This window comes from Peromyscus maniculatus, chromosome 16, assembly GCF_049852395.1.
Source record: "Peromyscus maniculatus bairdii isolate BWxNUB_F1_BW_parent chromosome 16, HU_Pman_BW_mat_3.1, whole genome shotgun sequence".
Lineage (NCBI taxonomy): Eukaryota > Metazoa > Chordata > Mammalia > Rodentia > Cricetidae > Peromyscus > Peromyscus maniculatus.
The window spans coordinates 65,931,113-65,958,455 of NC_134867.1; the positions used below are offsets into that span (position 1 = coordinate 65,931,113).

The 27,343-nt window shown below is 42.4% G+C and overlaps 1 protein-coding gene across 18 annotated transcripts in view; it reads right to left on the reverse strand.

The window, feature by feature from the left end:
* Nucleotides 1-10,620: 10,620 nt before the first annotated feature.
* Nucleotides 10,621-27,343, reverse strand: part of Wdr27 (WD repeat domain 27) — a 98,210-nt gene continuing 81,487 nt past the window's right edge. For all 18 annotated transcript variants that reach the window (XR_013045168.1, XM_076552954.1, XM_042261927.2 and 15 more), the window contains one exon: nucleotides 10,621-10,885. Coding sequence is in view for 17 of the 18 variants with exons in the window: in XM_076552954.1 (XP_076409069.1) it covers nucleotides 10,835-10,885 (51 nt within the window). In the remaining variant the exon portion in view is untranslated. The remainder of the gene's footprint in view (nucleotides 10,886-27,343) is intronic.

Sequence of the window (27,343 nt, forward strand, 5' to 3'; positions counted from 1 at the left end):
TCCTTCCATAAACAAACAAACAAGGAAAAAAAGCCAAAGATTCCAGACATTACCCCAATTCTCCCACCCCCAAAAAGGGGATCTGAGTGAGGTCCCATCATGAAGGCTGTGAACACACACACACACACACACACACACACACACACACACACACACACACACGCACGCACACACACACTCATACACTATTAGCCACAGAGGCACCTCTGTCAGGAGCCAGGAGAGGGACCCGAACCCCAAGGAAAGAATAGCTAAAATGTGTAGACGTGAGGCTGACAGAGAAGAACAGGAAGAACAGGTGGGGTGAGTGGCACTGTGTTTATAAAATAATTATTTTGTTCCCTCGGTTGCCAACTCTAATAAACTCTCCCAGCTTGCAGCTCTAAATCGCTAACACGTTATTTCACCATCATCTATAAAACACGCAGAGTAGTTGGGAAAGTCGATTACAAGGCATGCTTCTTGATATTATACCCCGGATTACGATGGGCAAAACACTGTTTTGTCATCACAGCAGAGAACTCTGCTTGGACTGGAGCGAGTGTTGCCTGACGAAGGCATTCACATCATCATACAAAAAATGTCCTGTGAATAGTTTCTGAGGAGGAGACCAAATGTCAGCTCTCAGGAAATACAAACTGAAAACTGAACAAGTCAAGGGAAGTGTTATTGTCAGCCAAGTCTTTAACGGGAAGTTGAACATGCCTTGGAAGCATGTGTTCTGGGTTCTGGGCCTGTGAGAACACGATGATCGGAGACCACAGGCATGTCACATCATCAAGCACAGCTAGACTAGTTTGTAATTCTACCAAGAGTGAATGAGGGCTCAGTGATGGCTCGTTGCATGAGTTGGCTGTTTGAATCCTGGGACTTATGCAGGGACACTTGGCTCGGTCTGGGAGGGGGGAATGGACCTGCCTGGACTGAGTCTACCAGGTCAACCCCGGTCCTCGGGGGAGACCTTGATCTGGAGGAGGTGGGAATGGGGGGTGGGCTGGGGGGAGGGGTGGGCGAGAGGGGGAGAACAGGGGAATCTGTGGCTATTATGTTGAACTGAATGGTGTTGTAAAATAATAATAATAATAATAATAATAATAATAATAAAAAAGAGTTGCCATGGTCATGGTGTCTCTTCACAGCAATAGAAACCTGCTGTGGAATATTAGTTTAAGATATGTTACTTTCATTTATGCTGTGGAATAGTTATTTAATGATGCAAAGATTTCTTGCATTCTTTTATTTTGCATTTGTTTAACTCTGTAAAGTTGTGTTACTTTGCCTGTCTAAAATACCCAATTGGTCTAATAAAGAGCTGAATGGCCAATGGCTATGCAAGAGAGAGAAATAGGTGGGGCTGTCAGGCAGAGAGAATGAATAGGAGGAGAAATTTAGGTTCGAGAGAACAGCAAAAAGGAGAAGGAGGGGCGAGAAAAGGAGGAGAGGAGGATGCAAGGGACAGCCACACAGCCAGTCATGGAGTAAGAAGTAAAGAAAGATATACATTATCAAGAACGGTAAAAAGCTCAGAGGCAAAACATAAAAGAAGAGAAATGGGTTAAGTTAGAAAAACTGGCTAGAAACAAGCCATGCTAAGGCCAGGAATTCATAGTAAGAGTAAGTTTCCATGTATTTATTTGGGAGCTAAGTGCTGGGCCCCAAAGAGAAAAAAAAAACCAACCGTAGAAACCCTAACTAAGACAGTAACCAACAGCTCTTTAATTCAACTTACAACCTGATCAACATGAGAAAAATCATGCCTGGTACTGGAAACCTAGCCAGCTACCTGGGACTAGTGAAGTCATGGGTCTTGGAGGAGAGCCTATGACTGTCATTTTACTAACCTGGGATAATCCCTCACTACATTCTAAATATCCATTCTTATATCTACAGATATGTATAGTCCTCACCCCTCATAAAGGAAACTTTCCTCTGCAACAGAAACAATATAGAAAACCACAACCGGTCAAAATGCAGGGATCACTGCTAAAGGGTGGTGGTGGTGCTGGTGCTGGTGGAGGTGGTGGTGCTGGTGCTGGTAAGACTGTAAAAGCCAGAGAATTGGGGAGTTTACTGTAAGATTGTGTCTCCTAGAAATGTCGAAAGTACACCCATTAAAATCTCACCAACATGACTGCGTAAACATGAGCTGAACAGGAACAACAACAGCAGACATGCTAACATGGACAGATAAAGCCCATGAGGCTTCAGTCCTGCACAAAGAACTACAGGCAACCAAGGGATGCTGAGAGTGGGAAAAACTAGTCTTCCTCAGGGACGAGCACACCAACTGGTTAGCCATCACTAGATGGTCAGTCCTGAAAATATACACACAAATAACATTATACAGACAGGGCAGGCTGTGCCTATGTATTTGGGAGTGTGTGTGTGTGTGTGTGTGTGTGTGTGTGTGTGTGTGAGAGAGAGAGAGAGAGAGAGAGAGAGAGAGAGAGAGAGAGAGAGAGAGAGAGAGAGAGAGAAAAGAGGTCATGAATTTGAAGGAGAGCAAGGAGTATATGGGAGAGTTTGGGAGAAAGGGAATTGAAAATGATGTGAATATATTATACTCTCAAATATTAAGTAAAGGAAAAATATTTTAATTTAAAAAATAAATTTTTTTTAGTTTTTATTCCTGAAAATATGTAAACTAACCAGCTTTGCTGCTCGCTTTGTCTAGAAATAAAAATCCTTCAGGGCAAGAAGGAAGGAGCTAAGCCTCTCTCATAATGAAGACAGATTTTTCTGGCAAAATACAAAGGAGAAGATAAGTATTGGCCTTAATTCTCATTCTGTTCTGGTGAGTGAGGCAGAAAGGCTTCTGTGAGATTCCCACACTACCATCCTCACACAAACAAAAACCTCTCAGTGTCTCAGGCCTCCTGTTCGGTCTCACAGCCCAGATAGTGTGCACAGCTGTGACCAAGGAATCATGGTTCCTCCATTCCCCAAGAATCTGAGCAGGCAAGTACTCAAGTGTGTGATCAGGATACAGAATCATCCCTCTGCCCTCCAATATCCATGTTTACAGAGTCACACTGAGAATCCCACACTGCTACTTTCTGTCACAAGAACAAGATGGTTACTCTGGTGACTGGACCTCCTCTGATAGGTGACATCAACACACCCTTACTCAAGGGCTGTGTCCAGCTGCGAGTCAGTGATGAGGGCTGGCTGCCTGGAACAACAGAGCACTGGGGCGACTCCAGCCAAGACCTGAATGGCACATTCAGTGCAAGAAGCAATGGGCTGACAGCATCGAGAAAGGAGCCTAGGAGCAGGAAATTTTTTGTTTGTTTTTCGAGACAGGATTCTCTGTGTAGTTTTGGCGCCTGTCCTGGATCTCACTCTGTAAACCAGGCTGGCCTTGAACTCACGGAGATCCACCTGGTTCTGCCTCCTGAATGCTGGGATTAAAGGTGTGTGCCACCACCACCCGGCAAGATGGGGAATTTATTAACTTGGAATCCCACCGAATACTCATCTTCAACAGTGTCTTTTGAGTCTACATCATGAAATGAACAATGGGGTTCTTTGGGTGTACCCATCTCCCTGCCCTGTACCTATGAGGTCCATCCTACCCCTCCACCATACACACACACACACACACACACACACACACACACACACACACACACACACACACACTGGTTCTAGTGTTCTTCTGCAGAGATGATGCCATAGACTTTCTTGCATATTATTTGTCATTTTCCAGCTGTAGTATACATGAATTGGCCATCGCTACTTGGGTCCTATGACTGCTCCGGTTGGATAACTACAGTTCAAAGAGCCTCCTTATCTGCATCCTCTTTCCCTCTTGGATCTCTCCTCTGTACCTTTATGCCAATCAGTTTTCCATCCCTGTGACAAAACACCTGAGGAAATCAACTTAAAGGGGGAAAGGCAGACTCGGCTCACGTTTTCAGAGGTCTTAGTACATGGTCCGTTGACTCCATTGTTTGGCGCCTGAGGTAAGACAGACATCATGGCGGAAAGTGTGTGGTGGAGAGAAGACACTCACCTCAGGGTGGCTGGGAAAGAAAGATGAGATACAGAGGAGGAGGAGAGGGCGAGGAAAGGGGAGAGGGAGAGAGATATGGGAAGAAGTCCAGGAGAGAGATCATGCCCTGATATCAAAATATCACTTTAAAATTCACATCCCTAATGACCTAAATTCACATCCAATATCCCATGAAGCCAGAATTAATCCACTGGTCAGGTCAGACCCCTTCTGATCCAATAATTTTTCTCAAAGGCCTCACCTCTGAGCATTGATGCTCTTGAGACCAAGCTTTCAACATATGAACGTATGGCAAAGACTTACAACCCAAACCAGACATTCCTTTCTCCCTCTTCCTCTGTCCTGCTCTGCTGACCTCTGTCCTCTCCCCTGTATGATAGCTGCATGTGTCCACAATCCTCCCTGGATTCCTCTTAGTACCACACTGTGCAGTCCTCACATGTGCCACTCTTCCTTTGGCCAAAACTGCCCACCCTTCTGTACCACCTGATTCTTTGCAGCATGCCATTCTATGTATTTCTGAGCCAGGTGCTCTGATGCCAGCCTCTTTATCTACTGTGAGTGTTGTCTATGGCATCCCTTGGTGCTCACCAAGTGCTGGTACACAATGTCCTTCAGGGGCTCATTCAGAAACCAGCTCACTCAATTCAGAGAAGGTACCTAGATCCCACCTCATCCTGTATGGCCATCCTGGAACTCCTCACCCTCAGTGTTTGGTGACATTTTGGGAGATGACAGGATTTTCAGTGACTCTGGTTCAGTGTTACTCTCTCATGGATCATGGTATCTTCAGTGGACCCATATCGAAAGACCATTCTCAAAGACATCTGAGGATGGGGCTGGATTCTGACCATCTAGGACATCTCTGAGGCTAACCCTAAGTACCACCAAGGCATCTCTGCTGCACTTGCCACAAGCTATATACATGGATGTCAGCAGAGCCGGCATACAACTTTATGCCAAAATAGTTTCTCAACTTTATTGATCTTTGTAAGCTAGTATATCATTCTTACTTGTGTTACATACTTTCATAGTATAAGTTATGATAGCCATGGTTCTTCCTGGTATTTAAAAGGGTAATTGTGCTACTGAACCTCTGCCCCTCAGACTTCGGGAGAACTGTGTACTCTTCTCCACCATCCAGCAGGTGCACACTGTATCAGTGTCCACAGTCGTTAGAATACATAGCTAAACATCCCAAGGACACACACTAGAAGGCAGCTCCTTGTAGCCTCAATGCTCCACAGCAGACAGGTAGCTGCCTCCCACAGAAGCCTCCATGATGGCCCAGAATTTGTCCTTGGAAGTACAGAGGGCAGATAGCCTCAGGGTCTTCTGGCCTTGTAATGTCATATGTGGGGTTATACAGGACTCTTGAGGCCCAACTTCATTACCAGTAATGGTTGGTGATTGTATGGAATGGGGATTCTTGCCATGGCCACATCCAGACAGGTGCATGGCAATGTATGCATTCACTGCTCAACCATTGACCCTAGTGTCTGCTGGAGTTAGAGCTTCAATAAATGAGGCTCACAATGAAATGAATGTTGAACAAATGTCAAACTTTACAACAAACATCATAGGCTGCCTTCCTGCTGTCATCTCAGGCTCGTACATCAATTAAGGATGAGTTCTGTGGGGGTTTAAATAAGAATGGCCCCAATGGGCTCATAGATTTGAATGCTTAGTTGCCAAGGAATGGCAGTATTTAAAAGGATTAGAAGGGTTAGGAGGTGTGGCCTTGTTGGAGGAGGTGTGTCACTGGGAGTAAGCTTTGAGGTTTCAAAAGCTCACACCAGACCCAATGTCTGTCGGTCTGTCTGTGTATATGTGTGTGTGTGTGTGTGTGTGTGTGTGTGTGTGTGTGTGTGTGTGTGTGTGCTTGTGTGTGTATTAGGAATTAACATACTTAGCTACTGCCCTTTATGCCTCTATGCTCCCTGTCATGATGATTGTGAACTACCTTTGAAACTGTAAGCAAGCCCCCCAGTTAAACACTTTCCTTTACAAGAGTTGGCTTGGTCATGGTGTCTCTTCACAGCAACAGAAGAGTGACTAAGACAAACTTTGAGAATACACCTGTTTGGGGACCCTCTGCATAGGCAAGACAGCTGTTCAGCTTGAACTGTTTAAGGGACCCAGTGGGATCAGGATCTCTCCTTGGTGCATGAGCAGGCTCTTTGGAGCCAAGTGTCTATGGTGGGATACCTTGCACAGCCTTGATGCAGGGGGAGGGGCTTAGACCTGCCTCAACTGAATGTACCAGGCTCTGCTGACTCCCCACAGGAGGCCTTGCTTTGGAGGAGGTGGGAAGGTGGGGTGGGTTAGGGGGTTAGGCTGAGGGGGCGGGAGGAGGGAGGGGAGGGGTATCTGTGGTTGGTATATAAAATGAATAGAAATTTTCTTAATAATAAAAAAGGGGGAAAAAAAGAATACACCAGTTCTAGCTTCCAGAGTATATCTGTCTCCATGTAAGCAGGAGTGTGACCATGGGCATGGGTTGGTATTGTAGACTCCCATATCACAGACCTCAGACTACCCAAGCTATGAAGCAGAGATGCAGCACCCAGGCTGCAGAACCACTCATGGCTATGCATCCCCTGACAGCACCTGGCCCCCAAGCCTGCTTTGTGTTCTAGTAATGTCTTATTCAAAAGTAAATGCTGACAAAGGTATGCCCACACAGCCACTCAGTCCTGGATGAGGGGAAACCACCAAGCTTGCCACAAACGGGTATGACCTGGTTGCATGGGAATGACAGCGTAGATAAGTTTCTTAAGTCTTCTAACTTTGCTGCCTACATCTTTCTTGAAGAAGAAAGGTCTCCTCTGGGCTTCAGCCCCTCTCTGCTCTAGAGTCCATCGATGCTTGGGAGGCTTCCCTGGGCCTTCCCTGCTAAGCCGTGATCATGAGCCTGGCCATGGGCCCCACTTCAGGAGAGCAATTCCTGGTACAGTACTAACAACTAGACCATAAGCAAAGGCTTCGGTTTCTATAACTGTGACACAGGATTAATAACTGGTAAGTTGGGGTTTGGGGAGGGCTGAATGGGTAGCAATGACAGGCTTCACAACAGCATAAATCCTGGGTGCTACTATCACCACAAACAGAAAACTAAAAACAAGGGTAGTCATTGTCCTGGAACACTTCCTCTGGACTAGACACAGAATTGTGAAATGTGTGGAGAGGCTTTGTCACTGGGAGCACCTGCCCGTTCCTGGGTGTCCCCCCACTGCAGGACTCTGGCAGCTGCAGCTGCAGGTGGTCCCATGGACTCCGGCAGCTGAAGTGATGGCTAGAGCCCAGACCCTCTTTCTTTGGGTGGAATCAAGGAAGTGCCCAGCGGGTGGGCAGTGACCCAGCTTCACAGTGGGAAGTGACCGCCTAGGGAACCGGCTCTGCTACTAACAGGGTGAAACAGACAAGAGCTCTGGCCCTTCCCTGTGCATGAAGGGGCACTGTGGGAGGGAAGCTCTGCATGAGCTCCAGCTGGCATGCTCTAGCCCAGCAGGGAGCTGGGGACATAGACAGACAGACACACTGGGTCTGGGGTGAGCTTTTGAAACCTCAAATTGGAATTGCACTATGAAAAAAATCTGTATTTCAAAACAAGAGAAGAGCACTCGGGTGTTCCTCTACTCTCTTCTTCACCAGGACCTGAGTCACAGGACCACAATCTACACGCACAGGAAACCAAACAAATTTCTCTAGAGTTGGAATTTTTGCTTCAAATTTTGTCTTTATAACACATTTTGTCTTTATAACTTCACATGTTTGAATTGTGTGCAATGTGGTCCTTGTCATAGTTTGCTTCTCTGTTGCTGTGATAAAATACTGACCCAAAGCAACAGGGAGGAAAGGGCTTCTGTAGTGGGCAGCCATTCCAGCTTGATCTGGAAATTCCAACCCCCATTGAGGCTTCCATAACTGTCACGCCTACAAGGCTGGGCCAAGGGAGGAGCCGGGAGACCCAAGATCTGGATAGGCCAGCGTGCTCTGTCGGTTCCCGAACCCTAGACGGCGGAGGTTGACCGGAGCAGAGCTCCAGAGAACACTGCTGGACTTCGATACACCTTCCCCAGACCCCACAACCTACCTTTCCCTTTTTTGTAAGTTACCCACTAAATAAATCTTCCTTTTAACTACGTGGAGTGGCCGTAATTTCACTAATAGGCTTCTGTGGTTTCTGTGTTCTAACACGGTCCATCATTTAGGGAAGTCAGCGCAGAAACCACGAGGGAACTGCTGATAACTGCCTTGCTGCTCACGGCTTGCTCAGCTTTCTTTCCTATAAAACCCAGGCCCACTTGCCCAGGCGTAGCCCTCCCACACCAATCACTACTCATGAAAACGCTCCACAGACATGCTCATATGACAAGGACATGGAGGCAGTTCCTCAGCTGAGGCCCCCTCTTTCCAGACTGGTGTCAAGTTGACAAAAACTAACACGCATGGTCCTTAAATGTGCCAGTGAAATGGCATTTCTTGCTGGAGCACGTTCGCTGTTCAGTCTGCTGGATTGGAGGTGGCCTCTGTCACAGACTGGACAGTCTGCATCTTATCTTGCCTGTGCATCTTTAACAGTATCACACAAGGGGCACGTTCTACGTCGTCCCCCTCCACCTTACCTGCAGACATGAAAGTCAGACCACAATGTATGAGGCCTCAGCGTTGGCTATGAAATGCGTCACCTCACGACTAGCCTCTTAAATTCACTTGATAATTCTGTAATCTCCTGGGCCAGCTAGTGTGGTACATGCAGTGGAGAAACAACACAGAGATCCTATTTTCAACGAAGGATAAGGCAAGGACTGACGCTCAAGGTTTTCATCTGACTTCCACACTCACTGTGGCACCAACGCACCCAGATTCACACATGAATGCACATATAGAAACACACTGGTACAGACATAAACAAATTCTGATAAACCAATTTTGATTATATAAGATACTACAATACTTTTTTAATAAAATACTTTTATCTTTCTGTCCTCAGATATAAATATTGCTTTAAATATCTTCGAGGACAATAGTTCAATATAAAGTTCCACTAAATTAGACAAGTGGCTAATTAAAGTCTCAAAGGCCACAAAAAGGAAGTGGAGAAGGGTAGATGGAAATACCACAGGGAAACTACTTCAGAGCATCTGATACGAGAAATGATAATATTAAATAAAGGATTTGTTACTATGTATCACAGTAAAATTACAAAATAACATAATAGTTACTTTTATATAGTCACACTAAACCAAATTTTCTGAATATAAAATCATGGCTGAAGCTTTTACCTGCCAGACAGCACAGTGCGAAGAAGCAGGGGTGTCCAAGGTACAAGTATTTCCGGTGTACGGGTCATGTACAGACAGCACCATTCAGATGGTACCAATGTTAACTATAACATGAAAATTAGGAGTGGTTTTCAAAACGAAAAGTGTTATTATAAACGTTGGCAGGCATTAGGACCTCACAGCACACCGAAGCCCCATGGGTCACTGCAATGTGAGCGCACAGCAGAAGCTGGGTACTTCATCATGTCAAAGCTGACATGTGGCAGTGTGGGACCTGTGCTCTTAAAATGTGAGCCAATCCACATGAGATGGTTTAGGCAGTGGCGGAGTGGTAGTCCTGTGGAGGGTGACACAGACTAAAACTAGGGCTGGCCCCCAGGAAGGCAGAGAGGAACAGCTCAGGGCCAAGTACCCTGGAGGCTTGAAGCACAACTTGTTTATGAGTGGATAATGGAGCTTGCTAGAGGAGACAGGGGATGGGCCTAGCTTAGAGTGTTCACCTGAACTATCACAAGAATCCAGCACTGGGACGCTAATGAGTAGCAAGGAAAAGGGAGATGAGCACCGATTTTTACCTTGCTGGTGCAGTGTCCTTGAGGGCATCCCTGGGTGCCTGTTACAAGCAGCCCCACCAATTCTACTGCAGCCACTGGAGAGACCAGTGTAAGACTGGGCCACTAGCCACCTGTTACATGCACAGCACAGAAAATGGCCATGCTATACAGGAAAGGCCAGCTCCCTCCCCAAACAGGCCTGCAATGCAGAGTAGTCTCTTTGAACTGGGGGAAAAGAATGAGGCCCACATCTGCAAAGAAAGCTTTTCAAGGGAATGGGAAAAATGAACAAAAATTGCTTATTCCAGAAGGTCTGGGCCAAATCCCTGTGGCCAGGCTTGGGACCACGACCACATTCTTGCTTTGATGTCTTCAAACACATGGATGTGCCAATGTTGAGCAAACCCATGACATATTCCCCAGAATATGAATCATTTTATCTTTCAAATACCAAAGGAATCATAAGAACCTCTCATCAGAGACTGAGAAGACCAGAATGAGTATGGCTGTCCATCCATCTTCTGTCCCCTGGGCCTTGTTCATCCTGAAGAGATCAAGGAGGGACATCAAGGTGGACAGCACAGGGCCATGGCGTCCTTGCCACCTTGCACTCTCTAGTGCAGCTGCCACAGTGGCAGGCGTGAAGCAAAACTCTACAGAGTGCAGAATAAGATGAGCTGGCTTCTGTAGTGTCAGGTGCTGCTCCAGGCCCCCACCTGTCTTTCTTTATCCCTCTCTACCTCCTTCTCCAGGTACAACCATGAAACAGACACAGGCTCATATTTATTGAAGAACGCCAGCACAGATGGGCTATTGTTTCTAAGAGGGTTTTCTTAAGAGGAGGGAAGCTCAGAGGAAGGTGAGTCCTAGAGAAGGGGAATCCAACATGGGCCTCCTGTAAAAACTGTCCCATCTGCCTCAATGGCTAAACCATGAACTCTTTCTCGTTTCTTCCTGTATTACCAGCAGGTCAGCAGTCACTCAACCACAAACAGCTGAAGTTTCCCATCCAAGGTGGCAGTGGTAAGCTGTAATACAAAGTAGAGTACCATGTTATGACTAACCATTTTTCATTTACGAGTCACCAACGAGAAAAGTGGCCACAAAATTTATACATTATTTGTAACGTTTCAAATCAAAGAGAAAAATTCATTAAATTAGTAAGATCTGTTGCAATAGTGTGATACATATACTTCATTAGTCCCAGATACATTCCACTGATACTTTAGAATCCAAAATGCTTTGGCCTTAGATTTCTGAGATTAAGGGAAGCCTGGGTGACAAGATCTTATCTCCACAAAAAGAAAAAGAAATGGAGATCACAGGACCCATGGGACATTGTCAAGCAGACCACCATGTACCTGCAGGACTTTTAGGACATGAAAAAAGGAATCAAGGAGAATATTTAAAGAAATAATGGCACAAAATATTCCAAGATTAATAAAAGATATATAAACATCTGTGCTCAACAAGCTCCCAAGATGAACTGGAAGAGATTCTCACTCATCCATGATGTAGTAAATCTCAAAAGCCCAAACCAGGCTGAATCCCAGAGACAGACAGACAGGGTGCTTTCAGTAGATGACAGACTAAAGAGATCAAAAGAAAATGCCTCTGTCAAGCGAGAGTCCTGTATCATCTAGTAAACACGCTGGAGTCGTGATGGGGAATTGAGACTTCCCAGATAAGGAAAGATCAAGGGAGTTCATTACCACTAGACTGTCCTATAGAAATGCTGAAGGGAACCCACTTACAGGTAAGGTAAAAAGACTTTAAACATGGACTCAAAGCCACGTGAGGATAAAGGTCACAATAAAGTTAAATATATGAGCAACTATTAAATTAAGTTTACAATAATAGAACTCTATAATTTTGGAGACTATTTCTATGTGTATGGGTGTTTTGCCTGCATGTATATCTGGTGTACTACATGAATGTAGTGTCATGGAGGCCAGAAGAGGGTGTCAGATTCCCGAGGACTGGAGTTACAGGTAGTTGTGCCCCATTGTATAGATACTGGGAATTGAATCCAAGTCCTCTGGAAGAGCAATCAGAATTCTTAACCCCTGAGCCATTTCTCCAGGCCCTTAGTAACTATTTTTAAGGGACAAACACATTATTAAGAAATTGTTAGTGTCAAAAAATTAATATTGTAACTTGGATTTGCAAACCCACATTTTCATACACAATTTAAGAAGCAAGTGAATTTTAAAATTATTATTGGCTTATACTTTGATGGATACATTATATACATAACATTGTCACTTTTAATTTTAATAAATGAAAGAAGGTCAGTGAGATGCTCAAGCTTGACAACCTAAGCTCAATCTCAGGAACCCACGTAAAGGTGGAAGGAGAGAACAGACCCCACAAAGCTGTTCTCTGATCTCCACATGTTCATTATGGCATGGATATATTCTCCAAAATAAAAAAACAAATTTTTAAACAAGCTGAAAAAGGCAGGAGTAGAAGTGATAGAAAAAGCATATTTTGTATGTTATTAAATGTTAATCTAGTGTAAATAAAATTCAAAAGTTTCAGCTTTAAGAGGTTAAATGCAATCTCTACAAAAACAGTATCTATAAAATATACACAAAAGGAAATACTCTGAACCATTTTATTACAAGAATTGACTAAAGACAAAGGAAGAACATATTCGAGAAAGGAGGGGGAAAACTAAAAACCATGTGAGGAAAGTACAGAAATAAGCTCCCTCCTTATCTATAATTACTTTAAATGCAAATAGATTGAATTCTGCAACAACAAAAAGTGGTAGAGATTGGAAGAATGGATTAGAACAAGTGACCCACCTATATGCTGTCTACAAGAAACTCATTTTAGATACAAAACCACGAATACATTGAAATGGAAAGAAGATAGTCCATGCAAATCACAACCAAAAGTGAGTGGGGATGACTCAGAAAACCAGACTGGGTCTGAATTACCTTACTCAATCTCTTTTAGCTCCATCCATTGTGTCCATAATCTCCTTTGTGTGTCTACCTTTGGTGTATGGAAAAGCTATTTACCTGTACAAGCTCATTTGTATCCTGCCACACTGCTGAATTTGTTTATTGTTTCTAGAAGTTTTCTGATAGAATTTTTAGGAATTCTAATGAATAGTATTATATCATCTGAAAATAGGGATAGTTTGACTTCTTCCCCTATTTGAATTTTTTCGTCTTATTGTTCCAACTAGTACTTAAATACAACATTGAGAAGGAGTGGGAGTACTGGACATCCTTGTCTTACTCCTGACTTCAGTGGGATTGCTTCAAGCTTTTTTTAGGATGATGGTGGCTGTGGGTTTCTAGTATACAGCTTTTTATAATGTTGAGGTATGTTCCCTCTAGCCCTACTCTATCTAGAACTTTTATCATAAGACATGTTGGATTTTGTCAAAGGTTTTTTCTCTGTCTACTGAGATGATCATGTGATTTTTATTTTTAAGTCCATTTATATGACATATTACCATTTATTGACTTGTGTATACTGAATCATCCCTGCATTTAAATATATAGCCAACCTGTTCATGGTGTATAATCTTTTTGATATATGTCTATATTCTGTTTGCAAATATTTTATTGAGCATTTTTGAGCCTATGTTCATCGGGAATATTGATCTGTAATATTCTTTTTTGTTGTTGTGTCTTTACCTAACTTGGGTATTACAGTGATATTGGCTATGTAAAAGGAGTTTGGGAGTGGTCCTTCTGTTTCTATTTTTTTAATGAATTAAGAATGACTGGCCGTAGATCTTTGAATATCTGATAAAATTCTGCTATGAATCCTCTCACTCTACCTCCTTTTTTTTTCAGCTGCAAAACTTTTTATTACTGTTTCAATCTCCTCATTTGTTATGGGTCTCTTTAGCTTTTTTATTTCTCCATGCTTTAATTTTGGTGGTTTGGCTGAATCTAGAAATTCATATATTTCTTTTTGGGTTTCCAGCTTAATGGAGGACAGGTTTTTAAAATATTACCTTATTATATTCTGAATTTCTTTAGTGTCTATTATAGTTTCTCTGCAAATTTCTGAGTCTGTTCATTTGGGTTCTTTTCTTTTGGATAGTTGGACAGTCTGTTCATCTTGTTTATCTTCCCAAAGAGCTAGCTTTAGACTTGTTAGTTCTTTGTATTGTTTTCTTTGTTTCTAATTCATTGATTTCTTCTCTGATTTGTATTATTTCTTGCTGTTGACTGGGTTTGTTCTTATTTTTTCAACTTTTTGAGTTGCATCATTAAGTCATTTATTTGTGCGCTTTCTGATTTAGAGCTATAAATTTCCTCCATAGGACTGCTTTCTATCGATCCCAGAGGTTTTGTTGTATTATGGTTTCTTTTTCATTTAGTTCCAGGAATTTTTTAAATTTCTTTCTTGATTTCATCTCTGACTCATCATCATTTGGTAATGAGTTGTTTAATCTCCATGAGGTTTTGTATTTACTAGAAACTTGTTTGCTGTCAATTTTATGTTTTATTGCATTGTGGTCAGATAGGATACAAGGAGTTATTTAAATATTTTTAAATTTGTAAAGATTTGGTCTTTGTCCCAGTATGTGGTCTATTTTAGAAGAGCTTCCATGTGCTGATGAGTATAATGTGTATTCTTTGTTGTTTAGCTGGAATTTCTGTAGATAACTGTCAATTTGATGTGTGATATCAATTAATTCTGATATTTCTCTGTTTTTATTCTCTGTCTACTGAAGGAAGTGGAGTAATGAAATAACATACCATTAATGGATTGTTAATCTGTATCTTTAATTCCAGTAGTAGATACTTTTTATGAAATTGGGTGCCCAGACTTTGGTGCAAGTATGTTTAAGGTGGTAATATCTTAATTGACTGCTCTCTTGAGAAAAATGGAGTGTCCTTTTTATCTTCTGATTAGTTTTAGTTTGAAGTCTATTTCATCAGATATTAGAACAGTGACACCTGCCTGCTTCCTGGTCCCATGTAACTTGCTTCCTGGTCCCATGGTATTTTTGTCCATCCTTTTACTCTAAACCAGTGTCTATCTTGAAAGATAAGATGTGCTTCTTATAGACAACAGATAGACATATTCCACTCAGTCAGCCTGTATCTTTTGATTGGATAATTGAAGCCATTGAAATTTAAAGTTATTAATGAAATATGTTTGTTAATTATAGCCACTATGTTGCTAATTTTTGCATAACTGTTTGTATTCTCAGTGTACTTTGTGTTTTAAGAATTATGGCATCATATTTCTTTTCATAGTCTCTCTGATATGTTCTTTCCTCTCTTCAGCCTGAAATAATGTTCCTGTATTTTCCTTAGGTTTGGTATGTTGGATATACATTTCTTAGGTTGTTTATGTCATAAAAATTTTCTCCTTCAATAATGGCAGATAGTTTTGCTGAGTATACTATTTCAGGTTGGCTGTAATAGTCTTTCAGGACTTGGAACGCATTGCTTGCTCTATTGTTCAAAGTTTCCATTGAGAAATCAACCATTATTCTGATGTGTTTTCCTTTATTTGTGACTTTGGTTTTTCTCTTGTGACTTTCAAAACTCTTTGCTATGTATACTTAGTGTTTTAGCTATGGAATGGATTTTCTTTTCTGGTCTTGTCTATTTGGTGTTCTGTATGCTTCTTGTTTCTATATGGATGTGTCTTTCCTTATTGGGGGGAATTTTCTTCTCTATCTTGTTGAAGATTTTGTCTATGTCATTGATTTAGGTTTCTTCTCCCTCCTCTATACCTATATTTCAAAGTTTTGATTTTTTTCATAGCGTCCCACATTTCTCATATTCCTTTCCTGTGTTTTTAAAATTGTTCATATTCCTTGCTTATTTGGTTTGGATCCTTTATTTTATCTTCAAGTCTTGATAGGGTCTCTCTGTGTAGGTCTGGCTGTCCTGGAACTCACTCTGTAGACCAGGCTGGCCTTGAACTCACAGAGATCCACCTGCCTCTGCCTCCTGAGTGCTGGGATTAAAGGTGTGCACCACCACCACCCTGCTCATCTATGTAATTCTTATTGGCAAACATTTCTACGGGATTGGTAGGTTTGGAAGTTAAATACTGGCTTGATCTTTCACACTATTTGTAGTTTTGTGATGAGATCTGGGCATGTGGACTTGCTTTGTCAGTTCTAAGTCTGATATGGATAGAGCAGACTATGGCAGAAAATAGGATGTGTGGGCAGGCTGGGCCTGGAGGTTAAAAATGGCTTGGGTAGAATCAAGTCAGGTAGACAGAGGACACTAGGCTAGGGAGCAGAATGTGCTTCCTGGTCCAAGCCTGTAGTATGAGGGTAGATCTGGCTGAGTGGGAAGGTTGCATGTGGCCTGTGAGAAGCCTATAGAGTGGAGGTAGATAAGGTGGGTCCTGGCCAAAAACTAGAGGTTGGTTGTGGTTCAGGCAAGGGTGGCCCGACAAAGCTAGCTCACTGGATGTGGGATTTGAGCTAGTTATGGCAATCTGGGAAAAAGGAATGGATGGGGAGAGTCAGGAAGATTCATAGGACTAGACCCCAGAGAAGGATGTAGGAGATCTGGCTGTGTGGAGAGTTATACCAGTCTTCATTATCAGTCTATCAGTAGCTTTCTGGATTGACAATTTTTCAGACTGATGTTAATAAACCTTTGCTTTCCTAAGTAAATAATTGATATCAGTGAAATTTAGCAAGCCTGGCTACCCTCTACAACTGTCCAGGAGAATCAAAGGGAAATACACAGAATTAGCAGTGGCAGGAACTTTGCACACTTATTAATGAGAAGTAGAGAAGTGTGGTAATCACATGCTCTTAGGCTTATCTACCTGCAGGCTCAGCTTAGAAAGATAACTGATTTTAAAATAGAAGGATGTCCAAATTGGATATATTCAAAACTATATCCAATAGAATTCAGAAGATAAAAATAAAGGCAATGCTTAAGAGGCCTTTTGTTTGTTTGTTTTTGTTTTTTGTTTTTCAAGACAGGTTTCTCTGTGTAGTTTTGGTGCCTGTCCTGGATCTTGCTCTGTAGACCAGGCTGGCCTCGAACTCACAAAGATTCACCTGGCTCTGCCTCCCAAGTGCTAGGATTAAAGGCGTGCACCACCACTACCCGGCAAGAGGCAATTTTTAAAGAACAGCAAATTACCCAGCTTAGATGCCAAAATCAAAGGAGATTTTTAATGAGTTGTTAGTAAGTTTATAGCAATGGAAAATTTACAACAAACCAAACTTCCATTCACATGGAAAGAAAAAAACAGACATTATAAGATATAACATGTAACTTCAAAATATCAAATGTAACTTCAAAATATCACTGAACAATGAAATGATGTAGTACAAGAGAAGGAAAAGGTGAGACAGAAAAGCAGTAACCACAGAAACTGGTGGGAGTTTAGCCTCTTTCCAGCAACAGCAAACCTGCAGAGAGCATACCAACAGCAAACCTGTAGAGAACACACCTACAGCAGACCTGTAGAGAACACACCGACAGCAGACCTGTAGAGAGCACACCTACAGCAGACCTGTAGAGAACACACCTACAGCAGAACTGTAGAGAGCACACCTACAGCAGACCTGCAGAGAGCACACCAACAGCAAACCTGTAGAGAGCACACCTACAGCAGACCTGTAGAGAACACACCTACAGCAGACCTGTAGAGAGCACACCTACAGCAGACCTGTAGAGAACACACCTACAGCAGACCTGTAGAGAGCACACCTACAGCAGACCTGCAGAGAGCACACCTACAGCAGACCTGTAGAGAGCACACCTACAGCAGACCTGTAGAGAGCACACCTACAGCAGACCTGTAGAGAACACACCTACAGCAGAACTGTAGAGAGCACACCTACAGCAGACCTGCAGAGAGCACACCTACAGCAGACCTGCAGAGAGCACACCGACAGCAGACCTGCAGAGAACACACCTACAGCAGACCTGCAGAGAACACACCTACAGCAGACCTGCAGAGAACACACCTACAGCAGACCTGTAGAGAGCACACCGACAGCAGACCTGTAGAGAACACACCTACAGCAAACCTGTAGAGAGCATGCACAACAACACTGTAACACACAATTGTTAGGAGCTTTTACTTGTCCAGGAAGAAACAGACATTTATCACAACTTTGGGCTTTTTCAGTTAAGTAATGAATTATTAAATTCCATTTAAATTTAATTTTCAATAAATTAAAAGATAAGGATAACTGCCAGGTGGTGGCGGCATGTGTCTTTAATCCCAGCACTAGGGAGGCAGAGGTAGGTGGATCTCTGTAAGTTTGAGGCCAGCCTGGACTAGAGTGAGTTCCAGGAAAGGCACAAAGCTACACAGAGAAACCCTGTCTCGAAATAGATAGATAGATAGATAGATAGATAGATAGATAGACAGACAGACAGATAGATAACAGTTAAAGCAAAACAGAGCTATTTCATCTTCCAGCCAACAATAGAGAATGTAAAAAACTAAGACTTGAAGCAGGTGTGAACTCATGGCAGTATGACAGCATGCACAAAGACCTGTACAAGCTCAAACCAGACAATGGTCCAGCATGGAGAGGGGAGGTGGGCATCAAACACCACCCCTAAGGAGGAGCTATTGGCAAGTCAGTTTTTTTTCATCCTGGGAGATGGAAAGTCAGTTTTCTTTATGGTGGTAGCTCCTGGTAGGTCAACCATGCTTTGGTGGATGGCCACACACCCAAGAGTGTGTGGGCAGAACAGATTGAACTGGGGAGTTTTGTTTTTGTTTTTTACAAAATTGGGTGGGCATAGAAACAGCAGTACATCTGAAAAGAGTCGGGAAAGAAGAATAAATATAATCAAAGTATATTATACAAAATTCTCAAAGAACAAGTTAAATGCAGAGGAAAGAGAAAGAAAAAGAAAGAAAGAAAGAAAGAAAGAAAGAAAGAAAGAAAGAAAGGAAGGAAGGAAGGAAGGAAGGAAGGAAGGAAGGAAGGAAGGAAGGAAGGAAGGAAGGAAGGAAGGAAGGAAGAAAGAAAAAAATTAAAGTAAAAGGAAAGCCATCAGCTCTGGTAGGTCCCTAGCCACCTAACTTCAGACCTGGGGAAGGGTTGGTTTCCATGTAAGGAGCCAATCTGAGTCTTCATTAGCACTACTCATCCATTGCCAACCACGCTAGGTTAGAGCGCACAGTGACCATGGTGTTGGTAATATGTTCCTTGGAATTGAAAGTCAAACAATAAAATTATCTTTGAGTCATTGCTCCACAGGCATCTTGGGCAAGCTTCCCCACTTTCTGAATCCCTGGCTTGGTTCAGCTCTGGCTATTGTCCCTTTTCCACAGCAACATTATAGGATTAGAAGAGAGTGTGATAGTGTTGGTGAGTGTGAGGTTGTAGTGACGGCTGGCTAAAAAGAAATAAGAGAACAGCGGGGCCAACTCAGCAGTGAGCAGCATGGACATGAAAAACTAGCAACACAGACAAAATGTGTACTAGTCACCAGGGTGGCCCCGCGCCGCATCTGTGTTTTTCACCTAGTGAACATGAAATAAACACGTATTCAGAATACAAGTAGCTACAGAACTCACCGCCAGGCACATAAGTGTCTAGGGAGAGAGATGAACACAGCCCAACACATTTGAAGATGACATCATGATACAATGTCGAAAAATCGGACATCCTTGAGAGGAGTGTGCACACTGACCAAGCAGTGCTCACCAGGAACGTGAAGTTGGTGGGTCATTGTATCAGTTATTTTTCTATTGCTGTAATAAAACACCATGGCCAAGGTAACTCACAGAGAAAACATTAATTAGTGCTCCGTTTTCACAGGGTTGAAGTCTGAGATTCCAGAGCAGAGGCATAACTGAGAACTCATTTCTCAGACTTCAAAGCAGGAGGCAGAGACAAAGCATGATGGGAATGGAACACCAAAGCCTGCCAGTGACACACCTCCTCTAACAAGGCTTCCCAACCATTCCCAAACAGTTCCACCATCTGGAGACAAAGCATTCAGTCATACACAGGGGTTGTTCTCAAACCACCACAAATTTTAAAAAGAAAAGAAAGAAAAAAGTTCATCAATGTACTATAACACTAAGAAAAGCACAGACCACATGATCATCTCAACAAGACAAAACATGACACAGAAGTTAAGCCTTCTCGTGACTGCAGAAGCACCAGACAGACTAGCAGTAAGGGGGCTTCCCTGTGCACCACCAGGCCAGGCATGCAATACCCACCACTTAATGGCAAAGTCCTGGAAATGTCCACTAAAATCAGTAATACAACAAAGATAGCTGCTAATTAGGGAAATTAGTAAAGAGAAATACAACTCACCTGGAGTGGGAAAACTTGAAACTTATTTTTCAGATGATAGAATCATATGTACATAAAGTAAACAGTCAAAAACTATTATACATAATAAACAAGTCCAGTCAGATCAAAAAGATCAATATGTAAAAATTAACTTCATTTCTATATGATTATACCCCATGATCATTCTACAATTAAATTTAAAGATGTTAGGTAGAAAACAAGAGTAATAAATGGTATTTGTATCTGCATCTTGTTTTTTCTCTCCTGTGGACATGTGTAAGTATGTAACATACACACCTACACATACTCAGGAAGAAATACCCAAGAGCTTCCATAGTGGCCACTGGGAGAAGGCTCAGTGCCTCGGAACTGTCATGATTTTTCTTTGTGTTTGCTCACCCCTTCTCTCCCCATCCCTTTATCTCCCATCTGTCTGTCTGTCTCTCTGTGCTCAGCCCCCTCCATGTATCTATTTTGCTGTGATGTGGATCGAACCCAGACCCTTTCTGCCTCTGAGCTACAAGCCCTCAGTTTTTGAAATTGCTAACTGGGGCTGGCTTCAATTCCTGCCTCAGACACTGAGCATCTGGAATTATAGACTTCATGGCCACACCTGGCGTGTTTACTCTTTTTCCCAAAATAATATGTATTATTTCTTTTTAAAAGTTGGAAAAAATGAAAAGCATCCAGTAAGAGATAAATGTCTCTAGAGTTATAAAACAGTAACTCCATTAATTCTTTTGTGTTTTCAGGTTATATTTCCATAAATTACTGCATATTGTGTATTTCCCTTTAAAGATAGACTGTTTTATCATAGCCAAACTGTATCACATAAGTCCCAGCTCTGATCCTCTTCTTAACCTGTTCCTGATCACAGTTAACACAAAGGTACCAGCACTGGCACAAGTCTATACCATGAGTGGTTTATCTGTGGGACATTGTTATTGGATCTTCTCCCTTCTATTTCTGCTGCTCTCTTTTTAATCTGCTTGTCCTTGAGTAAAGCATTCTTGCCATTCTTATAATTCACAAACTTCATTAGCAAAGTTCAATAATAGAACTAGATGTGTAACTGGAATCCTATGTGCTGAGAAGAACAAAAATGCTGCAACTTATTTGAGATAAATTTTCAAGTTGGGTTTATAAATCACTTACAAAGAAATTGAGCAGAACTAAAATTATGGTCCAACTGTCACATTCCTACAGTGTGACCACAGTGTGCTCAGGGCCGGAGGCCACAGCAATGAGTGTTTGCAGACCTGAAAACTTTGCCAGACCATCAGGGACAAATATCCTCGCCAGCCAGATATTAGATCAACAACCATTAAACATAATCTGAACCATCTTCCATGGCCAAGGCTCAAGAGCTGAAATCCAAACAGTCGCCCTGCCGCTGAGTGTCCACGTGCTGCACAAACCCCCAGAGACCCCTGGGAGAAACCCAAGGGCCATGCAGAGGACAGCAGCAGAGCTGAGTGACTGACAGGGGAGACCTGCCTGGCTTTTATCCCTCTTTCCCACATAACTTGCAAAGCTGTTTGCTCAGGAAGAGCCTCTCCAGGGTCCCCTACTGCTCTGCACCCACACATGTCACACGGTGTGGGTTTACAGAGGACTGTGCAGGACTTCAGTTGTGCACAGGTCTGACTCACGGATCCCCGGATCACTCACACTGCACAGCTGGCTCCACTGTGTGCAGAACTGCCAGGGTTTGCTGCTTGTCCAGCGGCGCTGTTCTAAGATGGGAGAGCAGAGTCCTGGGGACGGTTTTTGCTCCCTCCCTCCTTCCTTCCCTTTCTCTCTCCCAAGGCATCATTCCTTCTCTCTACTCGGTGCAGCAAATTCAAGAAAAGAAATGCTTCTGTCACCAAATTTTCCATGTCAGAGAAGTTAAGTTCTATGATTTAAAAATTACATCTCTAAACAATATCACAGGTTTCTTTAAGGAACACGTGACCACACACACACACACACACACACACACACACACACACCTCATTGCTGAGGTCAGCAGTGTTTCTGGACCCACAGTCTGCCCCAGCTTTGATCTCCTGCCTCCCCACACAGCTGTCACCTCGGCCACAGCACTCAACAGGCCCATCCTTACTTTCTCTGCTCACATGTTCATGGTTTGTTCTACACTAAGCTCCATGGAAGACCAGATCCCACCATCTTGTTAGCTCTGATTTTCAGCATAGTTAAATGAGATATCTCCATTTTGTACCGTAAGTGACTTTCTCATTTATGACTTTCCATCTCCTGTATTGTTGGTGACTTTCTGCTTTCTTGGCTTCCTCCCACTCACAGACTCCACTTACACATGCATGGTAAAAGCTGGGAAGCAATATAATTTTGTAGAATCAAGAACAATACTCAAGCTCCATCTTTTTCCTACGGGAGTCCACCCATGATGGTTCTTTCTCTAAGCTTTGTTTTGAAGAAAAGGCCCCTGTGGTGTGCACCTGATGGACAACAGGGGCTGCTGTCCACAGTGACCAGCAAGCACTGTGGACAGCAGAAGGACCCTTCAAGTTATCCAGCACTTCCTTCCAGAGGGCGGGAACTCATGCACTGTAAAACAACGCTCACACACTGGGTTTTGCTCTTCTGCTGTGGTCTAGAGTTGACATCAAATGAGCTGATGGGAAATCACAACAGGCCCATGTGACATCAGGGACTGTTTTGCAAATAACTGACAATTATGTCCCTCTCTGTGCAGCTGTGTGTCTAGACAGAGCATGCATGACCTGTAATGAGTGATCTTAACATTGGTATGCAGAACCGGGACACTGGATTGCAAACTGTTTTTCTTTCCTATGAAAATATTTAATAATATTTCTTTAGTCTTAAGAAAACTAAACCATGCCATCTTTATTTAAAATTGGAACACAATGAATCAAATAGGAATTATACACTTTTAATTTTAATGAAACTGAAAACTTCTAAATAACTGTTTAAATCATATGAACTTCATTTTTAAATAATGTTTGCCTCTTGAAATTTTGTTTTGATAAAAGTGTTTTTTGTATTTTTCTGTTTTATATAATTATCCTTATTTGTTAGTGATTTGGGAAACAAAGAATGAAGATAAGGTGAAACCTGAAGGGAGAAAAAAATCACCAAGAGTGGGTGAAGTGACTCCCACAGGACACAAACCGACACAAGAACCAGCACTCAGGGTACACCTATTCCAAGACCACGTGGACACAGCTTTACCAGGGCCACCACGTGGCCTCATTGCTAAGTTTAGTGTTGCACAGGAAGTGTTCTCACGGCTGTTAATAGAGGAAGGGGTCGGCCCCACACGCAGCTCTTTAGAGGAGAATTGCTGAAGAGTCAGCCTATCTGCACACCCCACACATGATGGTCAAACCATTTGGATCCATTTGCTCACGTCAGATAAAGCTCAAGTGTGTGTTTTTTTCTATCTTGATGTGATACAGGTGTGTTTAGTGGGATCATGGTTAAGTGAATATATTCATAACATGTTAGTTGGTGTGAGAATTCCAGCCCTTACTCTGACAATAAGACCAGGCCACCAATGGCAGATGGACACACCACAGAGCTACAGAGGAATCTGCATAGGAGGGGTGCAGCTTCTGACAGAACTCAGCTAAGGTCTATATCACATGACACCTAGGACCTGGGAAGTCTGGAGGAAACAGGAGAAAAACAAGTGTGTGAAGAAGCTGGGCCAGACCCACTACAACACTGTCAAAGCAGATCCTTCCCAGAGGATGAGCATGGGCATGGGTACTGAAGACTCAGGGAGTCGGCATGAGCTGGGAAACTACAGCAAGAGGAGGAAGTTATGGAACACAGGCACAGCAGTGCAGACGACCTGCCATAAGATCTGGATATAAGGCATTTTCTTAATTAGTGATTGATGGAGGAGAGCCCAGGCCAGAGTGGATGGTGCCATCCCTGGGGTGGTGGTTCTGGGTTCTCTAAGAAAGCAGGCTGAGCAAACCATGGGTGGCAAGCCAGCAAGCAGCTCCTCTCTATGGCCTCTGCATCAGCTCCTGCCTCCAGGTTCCTGCCCTGTTTGAGTTCCTGTCCTGACTTACTTCAATGATGAACTAGGATCTGGAAGTGTTAGCCAAATAAACCCTTTCCTCCCCAACTTGCTTTTTAGTCATGACGTTTCACTGCAGCAATAGAAACCCTAAGATAATGTGTTTACCCCAAATCACAGAGACAACGAGGACCCCCAAAGAACCACAAATCTCCTTCTGGTAATAGTTCTCAAAGGCAAAAGTGTGTGTGTGTGTGTGTGTGTGTATATGTGCGTGTGCGTGTGCGTGTGCGTGTGTGTGTGTGTGTGTGTGTGTGTGTGTGTGTGTGTGTGTTGCCTAACTGTCCTGATTGCATACTCTAGCATACTGGCTGCAAGAGGAGAACAGGAAAGACTGGACATCCTTGTCTTTGTTTTCATCTGCCTCTCACTGACAACTATGATGTTAGCTGTGAGTTTTGCACACATCACTTTAATGGAGTTAAGGTCTGTTCCAGTTTGTTGATGTTGTTGAAGGTATCAGGGGCAAGTTTTAAAATTCTACCAAATAACTTCTCTCTGTCTATTGAGACAATATTTTTTTTTGTTTTACTTGGCTGATGCAATATATTATATGTATTGATTTTCCTTGTTAAATCAGCCCTGCATTCCTGTAATAAATCAACTAGCTCATAGTAATACATAGTGATAATCCTTTACGTATATTGCTGAAGGTGATTTATTATAATTGCTTGAGGAGTTTTGCACCCATAGTCATAAAAGATATTGGTCTTAGTTTTCTGTTCTTTGGGTGTTCTCTGGTTTGGGAGCAGAGTAATCCCAGTCTCACAGAATGATGCAACATGCTCCTTCTCTTTGGTAGGCTGGTAAAATGTGGGAAAAACCAGTGTTTGTCTCCAGAGCTGTGTATTATGACAAGCAGAGAAGTTACTCTAGCTAAATGTTTCTTGATGGAAAATTCTAAATTACTAATACAATCTCTTTACTTATTGGAAATCTATTAAAATTTCTATTAATTCTTGAGTTGATCTTGGTGACATGAGTCTTTCTAGGGATGAGTCCATTTATCTAAGTTATTTAAATTACAGTTACACATAGCACATATGTTGACCTATAATGTTCTTATTTCTATAGGGTTGGTAGTGATGCCCCCTCTTCATTTATAACCTTGATAATTTTGAGTCTTCTCTCTCTTTTATTGCAAGCACTCTATTTTATCTTTTAATTTTTCTACTTTGAGAATTTCGTAGCCACTAACAGCTGGATATACAAACTTGTCAGGCAGGTAAAATATGAATTATTTATATTATAATGACATTTTAGCCTAAATATCTCTTCACCTCTCCTCTGAACTACTTAAAGTATAAATTTTTAAATAAATGGCTTATCCAGAAGGAAAGAAATTTTTGCGGGTAAAACAATACCCTGAGCTATAGGTTGCTACAATACAGCAGCAGGAATGCTAGCTCAGGCTTGTGGGGCCTCTGTGGCCCCAGCCCTGAGAAGAACAATCTCCAAATGCAATGAAATGATTAAAAAATGTCATACGACCTCCAGGCATTCAAGTGTTCAAGTGGAAAGTAGTACTGCCCATTTTAGAGCTCACCTTCCTTTGCCACAATTTTCTTTAAAACTCAAAGGTTTATTGCTACATTTCTTTGGCCTAACAATTAAAAAGCATTGGGTCCATATAAGAATACCAAGAAGTATTCCAAATCCTTAAGTTCAGCAATGGGCGGTAAATAGGCTCGTCTACTATAAATTCTCCTCCTTTCTTTTATGATCTGTTATAAATCATAGAAAACCAAAGACAAAATGAAAAAGCAATAAAGAATGTCCAGTAGTTTACCTTATCCAAGAAAATGAGGCTGCACTCTGGCCCAGACGGACTTAAGAGTGCTCAACCCAACTGTAGCTCAACTTTAAAGCTCACTTCAATGACTAAATCATGTGCTGTTTGCTGCGCTCACAACCACCCACACTTGAGAACTGTCTAGCATTCTCTGAAGTGAGCATCCTGCAAAGCCTAGAAGGTTAAGAAAGGGTCACAGAGGAGGACAAAGGTAACTTTGGGAGGGGTCTTTGCTAATATAAAGATGTATGTGGGTTGTTGGTAGAGAATGGAAACATCTGGCACACTGTGGTAGGAAATGCCAGCACTGAGCCACTGCTCCAGATTTTGTGCCCATCAAGCCCAAGCAAGCCCTTCCCACATTCTTTAATTTAGAGAAATTAAGATCAGTAACTGCACACACAACTAAGGGATCACTTTACAGAAGCATGCCCAGAAGCTGCAGCAAGCTTGTCCGATTTCAGCCCTGGAAAATATTAAGTTCTGCTCTGTGCCAATAAGAAAACAATCCTCAAAAAGGGTAAAACTTGAAGTTCTGGGATAATCGCTCACATAAAGGGAAACCTTTTGTGGTTTCTAACTATAAAACTTGCTTCTTTGAGAAAGGGGGGTGTGTTTTAGGAAGGCAACTGTAGTATTATACCAGGGCCAATATCTACCATGCAAACTGCACAGCACCACTACATTTAGAATACCACATTTCTAAGCCATTTAAGTCCCTGTTGGTCCAGATTTCCGTGTTCACTCTAAGGGCTGGAAAGCATCAGTCATTAAATATTTGCAAGAATATATTTTCCAAACTACGTCAACTGTTTTTATGAACCTTGATTCTAACTGTGGCCACAATAAATTTGGCTATTTGTAGATATCTGAGGTCTCCCAGCTAATTGAGAAACTAATAATGAAACTGGCCTTGTACTGAAACAACTACTTAAAACATGAATATGCTAGAAAACATGGACCTCACCACCCTCCCAGGAAGATCAAGCACATTCACACAAAAAGTACACATTGCAGTCTTTTTAAGGTAAGCAATATTCCAAGCTCTGGGATTTTTGCAGTTGGGCCACAAAGAGTGTTCTCAGTCAAATTAAACACAATCTAAAGTCCCACTGAGGACCAATGATGCAGCAGTACAGATCCTTCATTTCCTTTGATATCTTTGGATAAATTAGGCAGTGTACATGGCTTGGTCTACATGCTATGTACCTTAGGTCATGGAATATCCCCCAGTGAATATGTTATATGAACATACAACAACGATTTCTATATGCTCATGACTTGTAGATCCATAAAATACAGACTTATTCACCATGCAATCCTAGTCTAGAGACATGATGCTAAACCTATCATACAGACAAAGATTCCAGTCACAG